Below are 20,418 nucleotides of genomic sequence, written 5' to 3'. Positions count from 1 at the left end.
AGATATAGGCTTTTATATACTGTATTGCTGTGTTACATTTGACTTTTTACATCTACATCTTTCCAGTTTGCATATTTATTCCTCCTCCCTTACGTAATGCTTCATACCTAGTTAAGTTAAGTACTTGGACATTAGAAAGAGAACCTCATTCTGCAGCCTTGCCTCCCTCCTTTATTCTGGCACTTGTAAAGTGATAATGGCGTCAGTTAGAGTACACTTTATCTTGGCAGTGTGTCAGACAGGCCTGCACTGTCAAAACCTGTCAGCAGAAGCGGCGGTCACAGCCTCGAGCAGCTCCGTGTCCGTTCAAGCCTCGAAACGAGTTGACAGCAGCATTAGGGTGTGCAGTCACATGACTGCCAGGGAGGCCCTGGATCAAATGATAGCAGCTGTTTGGGCGTATCCTTCCTCCTGGCAGGCCTGATCTTACATTTCAGGGTATGATCTGGCCTGGTGCCCGTGCCCTCAGCATCTTCATTTAGTGTTTATTTAAGCTTCACCTGCAGCTATTCACATCGATAAGCACAGTGCACACAGTACTTATCTAGATGCATTTGTGAAAATGGAAAATGCACGAAGGCTTTTTGAATATTGAAAACTTGGCTTTGAATAGAATTGTATGTTTCTGAGTTTTTTTATAAATTGAAAAATTCAAATAATGTTATTCTCTATTACAGCCGCTGTAAACGACCTTCAGACCTCTCGTCTAACTAGGCGTTGCTGCCTGAGAGCTATTTCACGCAAGAGTGGGAAAAGTGCTCATGAAACTGGAAAAGTCCCTCTTCAGACTGCATCCCGTTTACAATCATATCAGCAAATTGATCAAGGGCGTTTAAACCACGTTTGAAGTAATGTGTTGATATTTCATCCATTGCAGTTGCGTAAACTATGAGAAAGAGTGTGTTTGCGGTCTGTCGGGTTTGTCCAAGCCCATTCCATTGAGCTGTGGTCTTCCCTCCAGCTTCCCAAAACGTTGCAGTTTTGTGTAATAAGCCCACACATTCTTTTGTCTCCTCCTCATCCTTCCTAAACTGAGCAGCTTTAGGTTCAGTAGGAGCCAGGGCGTTATTTTACAAGATGGATCTGGACACTGGATGTATACATCCAAGACAGTTGCAATGGAAATAGCTGTCTGCTTTGAGTTGTGTCTCAGTGTGGCGTTTACCACACGTCTGTCTTACTGTATATATAAAAAGGGAGAGTTCAAAGTGCAGTTCTGTTCTTTTTCAAGCCTTTTGGACATTCCCCGATCTTACTCTTATATATTATATCAGGAATTTACATAAAAAAGCAAGAAAATATATGTCAGAGTTGTTGTTTGTGTTGACAGATTTCAATAATGACACTCAGTAGATCCGTAGAACTAGACAAGAATACATTTCAGATGTTAAAGAGCTAAATATTTTTCTCATAAATCATAAATGCTGCTGCCAGAAGCATAGCAGCTGTATTTGGTGATGATACAGTATGTGATTGTTATGTTACAGTGACTGTGTAAAAGGTCATGGAACATTAAGCAGACTACTGAAAAAGAAAATATGTATTTGACCTTTGACTTTATCACTGGCGTAACATCCAAGTCCTTGGATGTTTTCACTGCTGTGCTTTTTAGACCATTTTCAGGCCGTAAATCAAAAGCGGATACATTTTTACATTTCTTTTCAGAATCAGAATCAGAATCAGAATACTTTATTGATCCCTGGGGGAAATTATTTTTTGTTACAGTGCTCCATTTTAAACCAACATTAAGACAAGACAGACAATACACTAACTAAGAATAGTACAATATATACATATATATACATACATACATACATACATACATACATACATATATACATACATACATACATACATAAGTCACTCATAAATAAATAGTTGGAAAAGAAACATGTGTAGCTGTAGCAGCAAACAGTGTGTTAAGTGGATGCGTTGTACAGGGAGATGGCCACAGGCAGGAATGATTTCCTGTGTCGTTCAGTGGTGCTTTTCGGTAATCTCAGTCTCTCACTGAACGAGCTCCTGTGACTGACCAGCATGTCATGGAGTGGGTGGGAGGTGTTATCCAACATTGTCTTTATCTTGGACAGCATCCGCCTCTCCGACACCACCTTGAGGGAGTCCAGCTCCATCCCCACAACATTGCTGGCCTTACGGATCAGTTTATTAAGTCTGTTGGCATCTGCGACCCTCAGCCTGCTCCCCCAGCATGCAACAGCATAGAGGATCGCACTGGCCACAACAGACTCATAGAAAATCCTCAGCATTTTCTGGCAGATGTTGAAGGACCTCAGTCGCCTCAAAAAATAGAGACGACTCTGGCCCTTCCTGTAAAGTGCTGTGGTGTTTTTAGCCCAGTCCAGTTTATTGTCAATGTGTACTCCAAGGTATTTATAGTCCTCCACAATGTCAACACTGACCCCCTGGATTGAAACAGGGGTCAAGTGTTTCCTGGTCTTCCTGAAGTCCACGATCAGTTCCTTGGTCTTTGCCACGTTGAGCTGCAGATGATTCTGCTCACACCACGTGACAAAGGAGTCGACCACAGCCCGGTACTCTGTCTCATCATCCCTGCTGATGCATCCAACCACCGCAGAGTCATCAGAAAACTTCTGAAGATGGCAGGTCTCTGTGCAGTGGCTGAAGTCTGTGGTGTAGAGGGTGAAGAGGAAGGGGGAGAGGACAGTCCCCTGTGGTGCCCCTGTGTTGCTGATCACCTTGTCAGACACACACTGTGGGAGACGTACATATTGTGGTCTTCCTGTCAGGTAATCAACAATCCAGGACACCAGAGAAGCATCCACCTGCATCGCTGCTAACTTATCACCCAGGAGGGTCGGCCTGATGGTGTTGAAAGCACTGGAAAAGTCAAAAAACATGACCCTCACAGTGCTCGCCGGCTGGTCCAGATGGGTGTAGACACGATTGAGCAGGTAGATGATGGCGTCCTCTGTTCCGAGACGAGGCTGATAAGCGAACTGAAGGGGATCCAGGTGTGGTCTTACTATGGGTCGCAGCTTTTTTTTCGGGTCATATGTGCAGATCGAAACACGGTAATTGCACTCGGGTGCAAAACAATCACACCAAGACCCTTTGCAGGAGATGGCTTCAGTCGTACTTCTGTCATTTTAATGTGCAGCACTGCTCAGTTCTGTTGTTTTAAAGTGCTAGATGAATCAGTTTGAAGTGTGAGCTGCAGTAAACGCCTTCCCGTAGTCAGGTATTGTTTGAACACCACAGACGTTCACCCTGGATTTACTTTTTTTCTTCTGCAATAAGCAGACAAAATCTTCTCACATGGTTTGTTGTGCCGCAGTAAGTGAAGCGAGAGCTGCGAAAAGATCCGTAGCGTGATGACTGGGTGCGAAGATATCTGATTTTCACATCACATTATATCACACATCAAATTATTGTGGTCAAAATAATGTACAATAACTATGTTATTGTAGTATCTATGAAACAATTATAGCAGTAATGGTAACAAATGACTTTGCTTCTGTCTTTGTTGAGTCCTGAGAGCTTGGTGGTCAGACGCAAACGAGATGCAGAGGCAGACAGAAAGAACAGTTACACACTATGATATTATCATATATGCATCGTTGACACTGTATTGATCATTTTGAATTATACGGTTGTTGTGAAACCCCACTGTTTTGTTTTTTTACAGCTCACAAGTCCATCCTTCCCTGTGGTTGTGAAGATGGGCCACGCCCACGCCGGCATGGGAAAGGTGAGTCTCCTTTACGATTTGAATAATGCTGTTTACTAATGTTATCAACCCTTTACAAAAGAAACCTAATTAGTTGGATGACCTATATTTGTGTCTAAGAATAATTCAGAGGGAATAATCAGAGATTTCAATCTAATCCACCCGTTTTAGGGCGGAGCCTTTAGTTATGAAACCTGAGGCAAGGCTCTCCCTTCTTTTCCCTCTCCATCCTCCTCTGTCAGGCTTCATGCAGTCACCTAAATGAGCAAATAAAAGATGTAAACTGGTCCGTATCTGTTTAAAGCACTATCAAAATTAAATTCTGGCTGCTCCCAGACATCAAAATCATTTTGACCTGCTGTCACCTGGATCTGGAACAAAAACCAAAGCCCATTTCAACCTGAAGAGGAAAATAAGATATTTTTTAACAAACTTAATAAAGTACATCAGCTCCTCGGCTCGTGTTATCCCAGCAGACAAGCGGATCAGGAGGTTAAAATCAGCTGATAAGCTAGGCTACATCAGCTAACATTTTTGACTATATTTAGACAACAAATATAAACAAGCTGACACTTTATATGTTACAGCAATCAGTCCCCACCTTATCCAAACAGTTTGAACTTTTGCTATATTTCAGTTAAAGTGTGTTTTAAATCTGCATCACTGATTTGTGTTATTAAATTACCTCTTCATCTTCTTTCTGCTGCAGCAGCAGCGAAGGCCTCTGTGTGAGCGCACTGTAACATCATGACATCAACAACACTGGAGTTAAACCTGTACTGTTGTTAAAATAGACAAGTTAGGAAAATATACCATTTGAAGAAAATAATACTAAAATACGCTGTTTTTAAAAGGGTCTAAAATCGCCTATGAGATGAAATTTAAATTAAATATAATATCCATGTCTTTTTTTAAAATTTTACACACAAGCTGCTCATAGCTCAGATTTTCTCTTTTATCAGGTCAGACTCTCTCTCTCTCTCACACACACACACACACACACACACACACACACACACACACACACACACACACACACACACACACACACACACACACACACACACACACACACAAGTTGTCTTTATTCCATATATGCAAATTAAACATGATACTATCTGGACAGCTTCGGTTGGTCTGAGGTTCAGACAGGAGGTCTGAAGCCTAAACTGCTGTCTGTTCTAGTTTTTGCAGACATCTCTGTAAGGGTTCAAATCGGCCACAGTAGCCAAATTGCTCTTACAGTAAAGTTGTAAAGTCAGTAATGTGTTCCTGGGGTCAAACTAAGTTGATATCTAAGTGTTAACCTGGTGGACAAACAGTTTTAGTGCTTTGTTACACAATAGCCTGACTAACAGTTTCCAACCATTTACCGTGATTGCTGCATAGAAATAACTGGACTGATGCTAATCATCTCTGTTAAATACATAATGAGAAATGAACTGTGGATATTTTGCGTATGTGATTTATTTATTTCAAGACATGGAGTCACACTCTTGATACAATGACATAATTCACACATTTAGCCTCTCCCCTTTCTCCCGTATTTAAATATACAAGGAGCGACACTTTCTTTATGTCTTTTTCCCTCGTCTGTGGGCTTGGTTTCCTGTTCAGAAGCCAGACATGCTATAGAATTTCCCATGAGCCTCATGGGGAACTTGGAAAGTCCTTTCAGACTAAGATCTTGCTTTGCCCCACAGACCTCACAGAACTCAGAGAATGAATATTTAGGTCACTACAATTTTATTTGCTTTTGAGAGAAAAACCCTTCAAGGTGGAGCAAAGAAATTGAATGTGCCAGTAAGTCTCATATATTGATTATAAATAATACTAAAGTAGAACTTAACCACATTACAAGTAGTACTCTACACCGAATTTCCCGGAGGAACCCACCCGAGGAATAATAAAGTTTTATCTAATCTATTCTAATCTAAGTCGTAACCTCTTAGGCTGAGTGCTAGAAAATTGCAGTTCACTGAATGCCCACCTGAGGGCTCTGAAAGCGAGTCCCTTGTTAAAATACCTAATTACATCCAGATGTATAAAAAAATGGCTGAGATAGTGGCAAGATTTTAGCTAATGGACATTACAGCTTTAACTGACAGCTGATCACTGCTAGGCATCACCTCTGCTAATTTAGAGTTAGTGAACTGGACCTCACAACCACTTATTCTAAGAGAAATTCTCATGTTTTATTAGTTAAAGAGCAAATACCGCTGTATGTGTGTGTGTTGCTCTGTTGCATACATACAGTTTATTAATGCATTTTGCCAAGCCTTGCTAGCATTAGTTGAAAACTGACCACTTAACTTTCTTATTCAAATATGGCCAAGTCTGCCTCCACGAAAGCAACATAGCGGCAACCAAAAGTTCAATTTAAGGCTTTAGAAAGTGAAATGAGAAACGAGTGGTGACATCATGTCGGTGACATCCATCTTTTATGTACAGTTTATGGTTGGGACTCTTAAACCCGTAAATGGAAAGCCTTTATAGCTTACTGTAGGTCAACATTTACACATTTTGCTGCTATTTTGTTTCTTTTTTTGCTAGTTTCTCAAACATATTATGCATATGCTGTATAATATATAATTGCTGAGGTTGTTCACCTTATGACCTTTCGGTAACTGATTTCAGACATTTACTGGAATTTAATGGCGATTTTGTTCATTAGCTAACAATAGAAAATCTACAGCTCAAAGTAATATTGCCATATTTTGTTTTGTTGGGTTGTCATAGGCTGTCTCCATTAATGAAACACACATTAATGACATCAGCTAAGGACAAGTCATGTTGATATTACTGTGGTATTGTTACCTGTAACTAATAGCAGTGTTTGTATATGTTTATCTGATTACAGTTTACATATTAAAATATAATTACACACTTTGCCTTTTTCATTAGACAAACAGCAGTAGAGAGTGAGCCTTTCTACTCAGCTTTCCCATTACGCTATTAGAGCAGCAGGCCTCTGTAATGGAGGTGGTATGTCATGTTATCTGGACACTAACCACCAGTTTCACCACCAGGCACAGCTCTTCATTTCTGTGCCAGTGCTTCACCTTTTCCGGCTTACCTTCTGTTTCTGTCTTCATCATTGCAGTTTGTTTGTTGACTCAGAGGAATTGCGTAAGTCTCTGGACAGGTTTGTGTGCCTACCGCTCACAACTGGACCAGTTCCTTGTGGTCAGCTTCTGCTTTTGCTACCATGACGTACTCTTTCAGTCACATTGCTGTAGTCAGTGGATTTTGTTATTTTAGCTTCTGGTCTTTTCGTGTTTCTATAAGAAACACTGACTGTATTATTTGATGACATGCGCCTTTAGTGTTTTTACAGTTTTTCACAGTTGCAGTTCTGAAATCTGTGAACACAAAACCCAGTTTTTCAATCTGAGTGTCGTGAGCACGAAGTTTCTTTATGTTGGGTTGTCCTGTTTACCAAGGACATGATCTTTCACAGCTGCTTGTATTTTATCTGAAATGCACTGTTGGTCTTCCTCTTCTTGCCTTCTGCCGCCTTTCCATCTTCCTCATCCACCAACTCCCCCCCACACATTTCCTCTTGTGCATCTCAGCTTGTTACTATCTGTTTTGTGGTATCGGTCTTCAACTCACCATGGTGCCTGTGCGCCCTGACGTGGCATACACTCGTCTGATCACTTCATTAGCAAGTGTGAAAAATGGTTCATTGTTATGTGTAAGCACTGAAATCTGCCACCTGTGCTTACCCTTGCGCAACACAAGTACGTCACAGTGAGAACTGAATGAATGTGAGTGTATCTAAAGTATTGGAAAAAGGGTAAAATAATATCTGCAAATTATGTCCTAAAAGAATGTACGTTCAGTACGTTCAGCATGTTGGTTCTCATGGCAAAGAGTGGAATTTGGTGTTTTAGCAATTTAGGGAAACTCTAACACAAACCAGGAGAAAGCTTAGTAAATAAAATACAAGCTATTTAGTGAATTCTTTAAAAAAAAAAAAAAAAAAACAACACACACATACTATGCATATTTTCCTTTATATACGAAGCACTGAATTTATTACCTTGTGTGGTGGGGCGTGGTCTGCGGTGCCACGCGGACGCACCTGCACGGCATCCGCAATCACGCCCGCCGTGTCAAAACACGGGGACTCAGTGGTTGGTGTGCGGTTGTGGTGGTGTGATGCAAATGTTAAATAAAGATGGCTCAAAACATGGCTCTGTGGTCCCGTCGTGCCTTAATTCCACCACACCTACAAAGCACATTCTCTAGGTTTTCCTATGAAGCCTCACTTGCCCTGGTTTGACTGGATGCTAATGACAGCGAATGTTAATCTGAGCAGACACAGTTAGTATAATGTTACTGCATTTGATTGGGTTTTTTATGTAATTTGGTTGTGCTGTGTTTACATAACACAGCACAACATATGTGACATGCTAACACATAGCATGTCACATATGAAGTAAAACTTACAAGTCAATGTCTAAAGTTTGCTAACACTAGCTAGCAGTAGGCGCTATAAGCTACCACTATGGTGGAAAACTAAAGAAATGAGCAAAAGATGGATTCAATGTTTTGCTTGAGAGAGGAAGAAGAGTTACTTTCTGTTAAAAAATGTCTGTATTGGATCTTAATCGGTAAGGTGTCTTTTCAGGTTTTACAGTGACGTGACAGCTAACCATGTGATATTAACTTGTCTGGCATTATGAACATATGATGCTGACGGGTCACGTGAAAAACGGTTTATGATGGGGCTGTCAATGTTAACGCATTAATGCGCATTAATCCATCGTCATGAGCAACGCAGTTAACATTTTTATTGAAATTAACCCATCTGGAGCGCAGACTGACTCAAAATCCCTGAAATGTCACTGTCAGGGCATTTCGGGCAGTTTGTACAAACTTTGTCCATTCTGTGCTCCAGATGGGTTAATTGCATTAACAATGTTAATCGTGACAACGGATTCACGAGCGTTAATGCATAAACGTTGACAGCCCTAGTTTATGACAGTCGCGAGGTGAAATTGGTCGGGAGACAGTTTCTAGCTACAACACCGCAAACCGGAATGGAGACCAACTTTGAAGGAGAATGTTCTTTGTTTCCAGTTTGTGTCACAGCTTCACAAGTTTGGCAAGTTAGTCAGTTAGCAAACGTTTGCAGACATGTCTGTGTCTTCCTTGCAAACTACAGGCGACTACAGCGGTCTGCTAGTGACCAAAGTGGTTTAAAAAAAAAGTTTTTTGGTGCAGCACTCGCTTTGTGACCAGTTTCACCTAGCAACAGCAAGCAACCTCCAAGAACCCCCAACCACTCAGGGAATAGACATTTTTAACACCGAAAACAATAGATAAACAAGATTTTGGTTACTTCTTCGTCTTTTCTAATTAGCTATTCATGACTATAAACACAGTTTAACTCAACCATGTCTAGTCTTAAAGATGTTCATTCTTTTAATACAGTACACCCACTAATAACAAGCACAAGCATCCTGTACGTGTATTTTAGCGAAGGTCTTGGAATAAAATGTGCTTAAAGCTAACAGAGAAGCTAACATCACACAGTTAAAATCCATAATTTCCTTAATGACCAGCAAGCGGTAGAAGTGTTTCAAACTAGGCATTAGTTGTGTTGCTGTTTTCTAAAATCTGATATGGATCCCAAGGATATTTTGTAAGAAAATACAGTCATGTTTTTTTAAATCTGTTGGCTTATTTGAAGCTATTTCATAGTCTGCCTTGTAAGCTCATTTTAGAAAGTCACTGATTTAGCGTCAGCGACATATGTGGGTTTTGACAAGCACGCTCATTATGTAATTACCCATCAAAGTGACAACACTGTTTATGTGACCACATTCACCATCAAAGCTGCCCACCCGTCTTTAAAAAATTAAAATTTACTTTTATTGTTCTGGTGTCATTGGTGTCACTCTTTTCGGATTTTCCTTATTTCTTTTCCTATTGACGTTTTTTTGTGTTCATTTTCTGAAGGTGGGTTGCATCATTTGAAAACAAAACAAAATCTCCTTGGGATTCCTTTGTTCCACCCAGACAACTTGTCCTTAGTTTTTACTAGTTTGGGGGATTTGAAAGGGCATTAAAGTAAAACTCTTATAAACACACAATTAAACTGTTGCTTAAGACCTCACAAATTGTTGCATGTAGACACAAGTGTCTTGTGCCTTGCCTTTCCATAACCTCTTTTATCTCTCTTTGAAGCACATTACAAAGAAATAGGAGTGTGGGCTAACCCATCAGTGCCATAGCAACAAACTGAACCATTTCGACACTATGTATGACTGTGTTGGCTGTTTTTTTTTAAACTAAAATTGACCATAAATTGAGGTAACCCTGTCGATGTATATAAAGGGACTTCTTGACTAATGGATATGCAACTGTTTAGTCCACAGAATCATCTAAAGTGTTCTATATATTACCATTTGCAGAAAACTTAGTGCCCCAGTGTAAACACAGAAACAGACTTTGTTTATGGTACATACCATTTCAGTATGGAAAATGGTTGCCTTTAGATGTGCTATTTGAAGAACAGAAAAACAGAAGACGAAACCCCCGAGGAAACATCAACCTCCTGTTTTCCTTATCTGGTTTGTGTTTTATCATGACGGAAGCGCAATGTTCCCATTGCTTCCTCCGTGATGGTGCTAGTGAGAGGGATGGTGATGAGTGAGTGGATGCTCTGCACTGACTCGTTTGGTGCCTGAGACAAGAAAACTCGTAGCCGCACAATAACGTTGGCGATTGATGTGACTGTCTCTTAGGATGCCCAGTTTCCCATTGGAAGCACACCTCATTAATCTTTGTATCAACATAAATTACAATAATAATACCACTCAACAAGAAACATCAGAGTAAGTCTTCTAAAAATATATATGAGAGCCTTAGTTTCCTACAAATGGCCCTCAGTGGTAATTGTCACTGGAGGAAAATATTTGTTTCCTCTGTATTTTACGCTGTCACACCTCATTGTTACCTAATAATCTCACGGTGAAATTGAAAAATTGCTTTGAATTATATGATATAAACATGTTGTGTGTCGATAGGCTCCCATTGCATCATTTCCCTCTTAGTCTGCGTCTGCAGTCTACTGTTTAATAACTGGGAAAGAGGTGATGTAGTTTCAAAGCCGCCCCCGGCAATGTTTCCATACGTGGACCCCTCATTATACAGCTTGTGTACAAGTGTGAAATTCCTGTGGGATTTTAAAGCAGCCGCTGCCAGTTTCAGCAGCGTCCTTTGTAATTAGCTGCCCGCTAACAAGTGGCGTCTCTCCTGCAGATTAAAGTCGAAAACCAACAGGACTTCCAGGACATCACCAGCGTGGTGGCTCTGGCAGGGACGTACGCCACCACCGAGCCGTACATCCAGTCCAAGTACGATATCAGGATCCAGAAGATCGGCAGCAACTACAAAGCTTACATGTAAGGTGTTTTTTATTGGCTTGCTGCAACCAACTTCTGGTGGCTGTTGGTGGCATTGCAGGTGAATTTGAAAGCAAACATTTTAAGCGTTTTAGTAGGTTAATGGTAGCAAGGCATGTGGAGCCAGTGGGAAATGAACTCTTATAAAGCATCATCTGGAAAATAAACAGTTTCACCAATAATGGCAAATTATATGTTAAAGTAGCACTTTTCTTGGATTCCAGGCAGTTTTCAGCATTAATGCCTTGATTTTCATGGCCTCGTGCCCCAGCTCCACCCATCTGGAAGCCATAGACATTCCTGTCAGCCAAGCATATTACAACAAAGAATTTGTGCTCAACCTTTTAGCTTTCAAGACTGTATCTGAACAATTGCTCAACCGAAATCGGAGAGGGGGGGCAAAGTAGCCAAGGCTTATCTCATCGTATTTTTTTCCCTGCCCTCACCATTAAACCGTGTCTTTGATTGGCTTTCACACAAACATTATCTAGGTGTGGATTAAAATGGCCATCCTTGATGAACTGATGATAGCTTCCCCCTTGAGAGGGAAAAGCAAAAGTTGGGAGCGATTAACTGTTGCTGGAGCATTTTAGCTTGTTTTTTGCAGAAATATGAATTCATTTCCTGGTGCCCCCCCTTCAGGAGAACATCCATTTCTGGTAACTGGAAGGCCAACACAGGTTCTGCCATGTTGGAACAGATCGCAATGACTGACAGGTGAGCTGGTTCAGAGATTCTCTTGGAAAAATGCAGATCTGTTAAGTACACTGAATCATTCAGACATCTGTGTTCAATTGAATACACTGGCACTACTTTTAAGCATGAATCTGATTATCTCATTGTCCAAAAGTCTTGGAAGCCTTTACTGACATTTATAGCTGTTAAGTCCATTCTTCCTTTAATGATATCTGTAGTGATTATTGGGTTTTAAACAGTCAGCTGTTTGCGTCCCTGTGCTTCAGATATCGTATGTGGATAGACTCCTGCGCTGAGATGTTTGGGGGCCTAGACATCTGCGCTGTGAAGGCCGTGCATGGAAAAGACGGGAACGACTACATTATCGAGGTCAGTGTGTTTTCATCTACAGCTCCAAGGAGAGTTTCAGGAAACAGGGGCTGAAACTTGCTCTTTCATTGCATTATAGTGTATTTTAGATAAATAAGATCTGTCATCATGTTTCAGGACATTTGCAAACATAACGGTTAACCAGCAGTTAGATCGCTTCTCAGCAGCATCACAGGGCTAAAGCACTTTGTGTAACCGTTACCTTGGATTCATTCTCTTTCCCTGCTGATAATACTTTTCATATCATGGGTGAAAGTCAATCGGGAAGGGTGTAACCACACTTGCTGGCACATGATCTTCACAGCCTTGAAAGAACGATTAGTCTGCAGACCAAACATGGGCAGCTGAATGAAAACAACATCAGGAGTCAGCGGTTGACTCACTTCATCTTCTAATCCAGTCTGTTTGTTTGAGTCTGCTGGTAAAGTTTGGCAGTGGAAGTGTAGCTTGCAGTTTGTAGACAAATAAAACTGTCATGGCGTGACTTGACGCAACCAGTTTGGTTGGAGGTTTGGGCTTTCAATGTGATGAGCGTGGCAGTAACAGTGCCTGGGACGGGGTTTCCACTGGGGCCACTAGAGGTTCACTGTTCAGTATCTCTATATACAGCATTTAACATATGTTACACATAAGCATGGTTTAAAGGTGCAGTCTGTGGGGCTTTTAGGTCATTTAAGAGGGGCCAAAAAAAGAAGGTGGAACTCATAAATATACATCGCTTAGTGTGTAATTGTCTGAATGCAGGTGCCTCATGTGTTCAGGTCCTGTCTGAAAATTTCAGAACATATCTTTACTTGTTCAGATTCATGAGACTCACCTTGATCATCTGGGTTTTTGAAGTGCACTCAAGCACTTTATCCTATTTAAGATTTATACTATTTAACATTCACATGCCAATAGATGCATCAGAGAGCAACCTGGGGGTCGTATCATGCCTGCACCCTGCAGACAGTATCATGCATGCAGACTGGAACAGCCAGGGATGGAAAATACAATCTGACATGGCAAAGGTTAGCATAGCAACACATCTATGTTGCTATCATTGTCTGTTAGATTAGTTGGATAAATTATTGTTGGTCATTCACATAACATTCTTACGTACTTTTTTTCCCCAATAATGACATGAGAAATATAATTCATTTATTTGGAATATGTGTTATGGGGCTTTATGGGTCAACTCACTTTATTTATCGCTATTAAATAAAGAAAATCATTTAATAGTTACGCACACACGCCATCTCCAGCAGCCTCACAGGTCTCACAGCCCCAACAGAAGGAATAACTTGCACATATATGTTACTATGATGAGCTTCCCTGGAACTCACACTTTCTGTATGTCTTACTTTTGTTCCACTCCAATAATTTGTTGTAATGCTTATTGATTCTAATCAAGGTTGTCAGTTTATTTATTTCTCTTTTTTAATTTGATTTCTGTCCTTTTTAAAAAATATCTGTTTATCTAAAATCGTAAATACCTTACCCAGAAATGCACATTTTCCTTTAACAATTATTCCCAGGGGCGAAGCAAGAGACAAATAGTTGTGTGCAATCAGTTTTGTTTTTAGAGCAGCTTCCTATGCCTTCAAGTCTGAGGAAATGAGCCAGTCTGGACATCTGAAATGCCCAAACTTAGGATCAGAACATGACATCACTCTGGTGACTATCTGTGTGCTGGGAGAGAGCGGTTGTGAGAAAGCAAAAAAGACCTCAAACTATCCCAGGAAGTATCTATCAGCTCCCCAGGGGCGTGTAGTCTCAGTACTAGGCTGCTACGACAGAGAAACCCACGACACAGTCAAGTAGCAATGTTTCCTGACAAGCATTACTTCCTCCTCCTTTACTCCAACCCTAGATGGAATTTAATTAAGTGCGACGTTGAAGAGCTGTCGGCCGTCACAGTCAGAAACTGTTTTCTTTCTTTCTGTTTTTTGGTGTCAGAACAAAGACAGCAGCCGTAACACCTCACCCTAATGCACAGTAATGAGCTACTCAGAAGCACTTCATTAACACATTACTGCAGCTGGTATCAACATGAGGCAAACTCCAGCTTGTGTCACTTCACTGGGAAATGTATAGATAATAGGGGTGCAGTATTGTTATGTAACATGACACAGTGCACCACAGCGTTTGACAAAATGACATGACAGAAAGTATTTTATATACACAGCTGATCTGACAGGATGTGTCAGCCACATGACATGAAGTAGAATGGCTGTGCTGGTGTAGTCAGTGTCAGTTAGTCCATCTCTTTGGGCAAGACTGTGAAGATTGTTGCAGACCAATCAAAACACGTCCCATAGCAACGGCACTCCCTAGTGGCAGGAGCCTCACCACACCACAAAAGTGTGGCTTGAGTAACACAACAACGACCAAACACTCAATGAATGCCAGATCCCAGCGCAGCTGCGCATCCATGAGGCTTCCCATCCCACAACCCACAGGGCCCAGAAGACCCGCCGTCAGATTTTGGTTGCGCGTCCCCAAAGGACACTTGCTGAAGTCCCAGCACATGGGGAGCCTACACAATAGCAGGCACATAATACTATAAAGAAACTTTATTTAATTTAGCACGTGTAAATTCAACAGACTTTACATAAAAGGTAGGTCTACGATGCCTTAAGGCAAGAAAAACAACAAAACTTTCTAAGTCTTTGAGATTATCAGTACAAAAAAAGTTTTTTAAATTACAATGTCAAATGTAATATTTTTCTACTGGTCCACAGAAACAACACAAAACTTAAAGGGCTAATGTTATGCCTAATAATGATTAGAACATTGTTGGCCTAATTGTAAGAAAATATCATTATATTACAGATTCAGCCATCGGGAGTGACTTGATCTGTTGACAGAGATATTTCAGATATTGTGCCTTCAAGCTAGCAAAAGAGAACAGCACACATGTTGCGATCTTGAAGCTAAAGTTGTTTTCCCAGAAATGGATGACCCTCTGGCCAGCCCTGAACTTCAACTGCACCATCATTTTCAACGAGCACATTTCACTTTTTCTCTGTAAACATTTGCCATGCAGCCCGATATTGTCCAGAAAACACAAACCTTTGCTGCTTAGTAAAAGTACAGGACAACACCTCTGTGTTCCAGTGGTGAAAGAACTACAGCAGATCCAGTCTTCTGTTAGATGACTCTGTATCCTAATAAATCAGCAGGGTGGATCCCGCTTTAGCTTGCCACCGCACGCCGTTTGAAGTGGGGCCTGGCGGTCTTTTACCAGGCCTGCATTCAGTCCCCTGTGGTAATGACTCAACTGGCCAAAACACCGTGCCACACCCGACCTCGCTGCCAAATCCTAGCCAAGAAGCTGGGTACACACAAAAAAGGGGGAGCTTTAAAGGGTTCTTTAGCTTGGGAAGTGGTTCTGTGCAGAACAGAGAGATCCCAAACAGCTGTGAAAAACAAAGAAAATGAGTGGAAAAGACGACTAGTTTGGGTGTCCTCAGTTTGTTATAGGCGTTCTTAGAGGCTCTTTTAAATAAAGCTTTTGATTTGCTTTCAATTTTTTGTCATCAAATGTGGATTTTTTTTAATCAGTTTAGATTGTGCTTACAAAGGACGACATAAAAACCTCTCTTGTTTTAGTCATTATCACTGACAGATTGTTCCACGACTTTTCAATGATTGATGAGGCTTTTTTGAGAAAGTTGTTGCAATGTGTGGCAAGCCCACAAAAGAAACAGCCCTATAATGATATGCAAAAAAAAGCTTTAAATTAATAAGAAATAGATGAATTTAAACCTACAACTGCCTTTGGGTGCTCTCTTCCTTGCTGGGTGTTGTTTCACTCCAAGTTTCTGTTTCTTGTATTACGCAAAGAAATCATTAAATAAATCTTACACTTTGGTCCGTAGTTTGCTGTACTAAGGCTTTTGTAGCTTTGCCTCTGTATACCACTACAGTGGATCTTAAATCAGATAGTTAATATGGAATTGAAATGCTGTATTTCAAGAGGTTTTACAAAATTATTAGATGAAGTTTTCAGGATTTATATTTTTATGCAAATCCCCCATTTTCAGAATCTTAACAAATAATTGGACAATTGACTGAAAAGCTGTTTCAGGGCGAGGTCAGGTCTGTTCCCTTGTTTTGGAGGAACCAAATCAAAAATCTACCCTTCTAAATTATTTACATTGGGAGAAGCAGCTTCACCATAGCTCTCAAGCCAAGAACACACGCAAGGAGGTAGCAAGTGATGATGTGCAAACCACTGGTTACACTCATAGACAGTATAAAACATGAACTTAGCCATAGTTTCTGGTCCTGGTCCTGTTTTGGAGCATCAAGTTGAACATTTCCCCGTTGCCATCTTTGCAACATAGAAAACACTGTGGATCAGACGGTGAAACTGGCGAACGGCTTATTATTGAAAACTCATTAGCTGGCGATGTGTCGATTCCGTACCATAACTAATCCTCAGTTTTTGGAACCAAAATTTACAAAAAAAGACTTCAGTATGGCCCAAAACAAGTGAACGAGCCAGCAGGAAAGTGTTTACAGACAGAAAGCCATTACTTCTTTTTGCAGCCATAGCGATCACCTTATGATAACCTTAAACAGATTGCAGGTCTTAGATGCCAAGTTTTGTTGCTCTGGAAGCTACCTCCACGTTCTATAGATCAAGAAGGCCAGATTAAAAAACTTGTACTGTTCTGAAAAGATTAACTTGTAAAAGAATGATGGGAGAAAAAGCGACCACATCGTCAGTCAAACATGGTGGAGGCAGTGTTATGGTATGGACAGCTGTTTAAAAAGAGCCTAAAGAACAACTCTAGCCTGTGTGAAAACAACAAGTGGCTGCTCTGCATCCTACCCCAATCACCCCGAACCGGTCGGAGCAGCTGGTTGCGCCTCCATGAGGCTGGATCTGCAGGTTTCCTCCTGTTAAGTGTAAATTTTTCCCGCCCACTGTCATGAGTGCTTGCTTAAAAGAGGTCGTTTGATTTTTGTTTTTTTCTCTACATTGTTTTAAGCTCTTTACCTTGCAATATAAAGCACCTTAAGGCGACTGTTGTGAATTGAAGTGAGTTAAGTCTTTGCCTGCATCAGTATCTTGTGCCATAATAAGTCGCATTCATTTGAATCTAAGCAAACACCAAGTGTGTGCTAAGAGGCCAGTTTGTCTGAAATTGGACTAAAGAACATTTTTGGGATTTAACTGATACCACTAATAAAAACAACTTCAGCCACAGAGAGCTCCAGTACAGTCTAATCTCTGCCTGGCATATGCTGTGTACCAGAGGATAAGCACACACACACCCACACACACACACACACACACACATGCATGCATGCCTGCTGATGTGTTTACAGCCTGCAGCTGGGGTGCGGTGCAGCAGCTTCTTCCACCATGATGGGCATCTACATCCTAGCCAGCAGCAGCAACACTCCTTTGCTCCTGTTTGTTTTGGTTTTTAGGGAGGAGGACAGCAGGTCTCTGAGCTTCATGAGGCCTGTGGTTCTGCAGCACACATGGACCTGCATGTGAGCTCAAGTGCTGGGAAAAAACATTTTTCCTTGTTTTGTTTTTTTTCTTTTTTGATTATTTTAATTATTTGTGTGGCAATGGGTTTGGTCTATGCCCTTCAAAGTCATGCCCCAGCAACATAATATTTACAGATGGAGCCACTTTTTTTTGCAGATCACTGGAAATTCTAACTTTGGCTTCTTGTGTGTGTTCAGATAAACCTATTTAGTTTATACAGAGCTTAACTAGAGAAGTCTGTGATCAGTCAAAATTAAACTGTTGTAAAGCTTATATGAACACACATATAGAGAAATAAACTAAAGCATCTTTTTTCGCTTCTGTTTATGTGATTGATTGCCAGAGCACCGAAGACCTCCTGAGAAGACAGAAACTCGCAGTTTTCGTCACACACTTCTTTGTATCCTCCAAACTGTGGTTGCCACAGGGCTGTAAAGCTTGTTTCTGACCCCAACAAACATGTGATCTACACTAAATGACTCATCACGTGTGTCCACACACAGTCTTATCACTAATATCACTTGAGGGTCAGAGTAGAGGAATTCTGAATAAGAGGTAACATCCTGCCATCTAGTGGGGGAATTTTAACACTTCAGCTGAGGTCTGTTTGTTTTCTGTCTCTGCAGGTGATGGACAGTTCAATGCCTCTGATTGGCGAGCATGTGGAGGAGGATAAACAGCTGATCACAGAGCTGGTCATCAACAAGATGGCCCAGGTGCTGCTGGGAGTTTCCATGCCTCAGCCTTCTACTGTTAAGGTACAAAAAGCTTTTAAACAAGCCACTACTACTACTGTAACTCACTTTTTTCATAGTACCAGGCAGTAATTATAAAAACTGCTACGAATTACAAAACTTTGTTACCACTTCTATCAATAATGCTAATAAAATTTTTCTACAATGGATACTTATTATCAGGTCTGTTAATTAATAATGTTGTCACTGATGATCACTATAACGCTACACAGTTTTACCAACTGCAGTGACTACTGTTGGAGTAGCACTGTAATTACAAGCAGTGCTTGTATGGCCATACTTTCACCTGTACTCACACTGATAATTTTTTTCAGAAATAAAAAACTTAAAATGCACTTTTCCAAATTATTACGCACACATAGTTTCAAAAGATTTTATAGGTTGTAGAGAATTGAAAATGGCCATTTGTTGAATTTGCAGCATTAGTAGATCAATTTCACTGAAATCAAAAGCTATTTCAATCAAAAACATCTTAACGGGTCAAGTTACAAATGAACATAGGACCCCTTATTTAAAAGCAGTTTTACAATTCTTGCATACATGGAACTTGTAAATTTTTAGATAAGATAGAACTTTATTAATCCCTCGGGTGGGTTCCTCTGGGAAATTCGACTTCCAAAAAGCACAGCAACGACCGAAGTTACAGTTACAGAATTGTTATATATATATATACACACATACATATATATATATACACACACACACACACACACACACACACACACACACACACACACACACACACACACATACATATATATATATATATATATATATATATATATATATACATACACACACACATATATAAATACAGAGACAAATATAAATAAAATATACAAAGGGGATAAATAGAATAAATAGGAATAAAAAATAAAAATACAAGTGGAAAGTTTCTACTTGAATGTCTTTGCAGGATGTCAGAATAGCCTCCCAGAGCTGCTGTTTGGATGTGAACTGCCTCCCACCCTCATAGTTTTTTGCTTGAGGATGCTCCAAAGGTTCTCAGTAGGATTGAGGTCAGGGAAGAATGGGGACCAGACCATGAGTTCCTCTGCTTTTATGCCGATAGCAGTCAAGGATGCAGAGGTGTTCTTTGTAGCATGAGATGGTGCATTGTCTTGCATGAAGATGGTTTTGTTGCAGAAGGCACAGTTCTTCTCTTTCTACCATGGAAGAAAGTGGACAGTCAGAAACTCCACATACTTTGCAGGGGTCATTTTCACACCTTCAGGGACCCTAAAGGGGCCGACGCAGCTTTGTTGGGACATGGTGGCCGTCCACCACTGCATCCATCTGTACCATCCAGGGTTGCACTGCACTCATCAGTGAAGAAGACTGTTTGAAAATTAGCCTTCATGTAGTTCTGGGCCCACTGCAGCCATTTCTGCTTGTGAGCATTGGTTAGGGGTGGCCGAATAGAAGGTTTATGCACAACTGCAAGTCTCTGGAGGATCCTACACCTTGATGTTCGCAGGGCTCCAGAGGCACCAGCAGCTTGAAATATGTGTTTGCTGCTTTGTAATGGCCTTTTAGCAGCTGTTCTCTTAATCTGATGTATTTGTCTGACAGCAACCTTCATCATTGTGCCTTTATCTGCACGAACCCATGTGTGCTCTGACTCAGCCACAAATCTCTTAACATTATGGTGATCACGCTTAAATTTTTGTGAAATATCTAAGATTTTCATTACGTGTCCAAGGCATTCAACTATTTCACGCTTTTCAGCGGCAGAGAGCTCCGTTTTCCTTCCTATATTGCTTAAAAATGGTGGTCTGCTTAATAATGTGGAACATCCTTCTTTAGTAGTTTTTCCTTTAATTGGGCTCACCTGGCAAACTAATGATCACAGGTGTCCGAGATTGATTTCAGTCATCCAGAGAGTCCTGAGACACAATTGCATCCATGGGTTTAATTGAAAAACAACTTATTTAATCTTTATGACACTTAAACACAATTTTCACAATAATTTGGAAC

At 40.7% G+C, this 20,418-nt stretch overlaps 1 protein-coding gene across 2 annotated transcripts in view; it reads left to right on the top strand.

The window, feature by feature from the left end:
* The window catches only part of syn3 (synapsin III), a 129,835-nt gene that overhangs the window by 102,912 nt on the left and 6,505 nt on the right, over positions 1-20,418 (top strand). For both annotated transcript variants that reach the window (XM_080886140.1, XM_080886139.1), the window contains exons 7-11: positions 3,668-3,730; positions 10,985-11,127; positions 11,770-11,844; positions 12,090-12,192; positions 18,313-18,444. In XM_080886140.1, the coding sequence (XP_080742266.1) occupies positions 3,668-3,730; positions 10,985-11,127; positions 11,770-11,844; positions 12,090-12,192; positions 18,313-18,444 (516 nt within the window). The remainder of the gene's footprint in view (positions 1-3,667; positions 3,731-10,984; positions 11,128-11,769; positions 11,845-12,089; positions 12,193-18,312; positions 18,445-20,418) is intronic.

Source organism: Rhamphochromis sp. 'chilingali', assembly GCF_963969265.1.
Source record: "Rhamphochromis sp. 'chilingali' genome assembly, chromosome: 7".
NCBI lineage: Eukaryota > Metazoa > Chordata > Actinopteri > Cichliformes > Cichlidae > Rhamphochromis > Rhamphochromis sp. 'chilingali'.
Note: the sequence above shows the minus strand (reverse complement) of the source record. Positions and strands in the feature narration are given on the sequence as shown.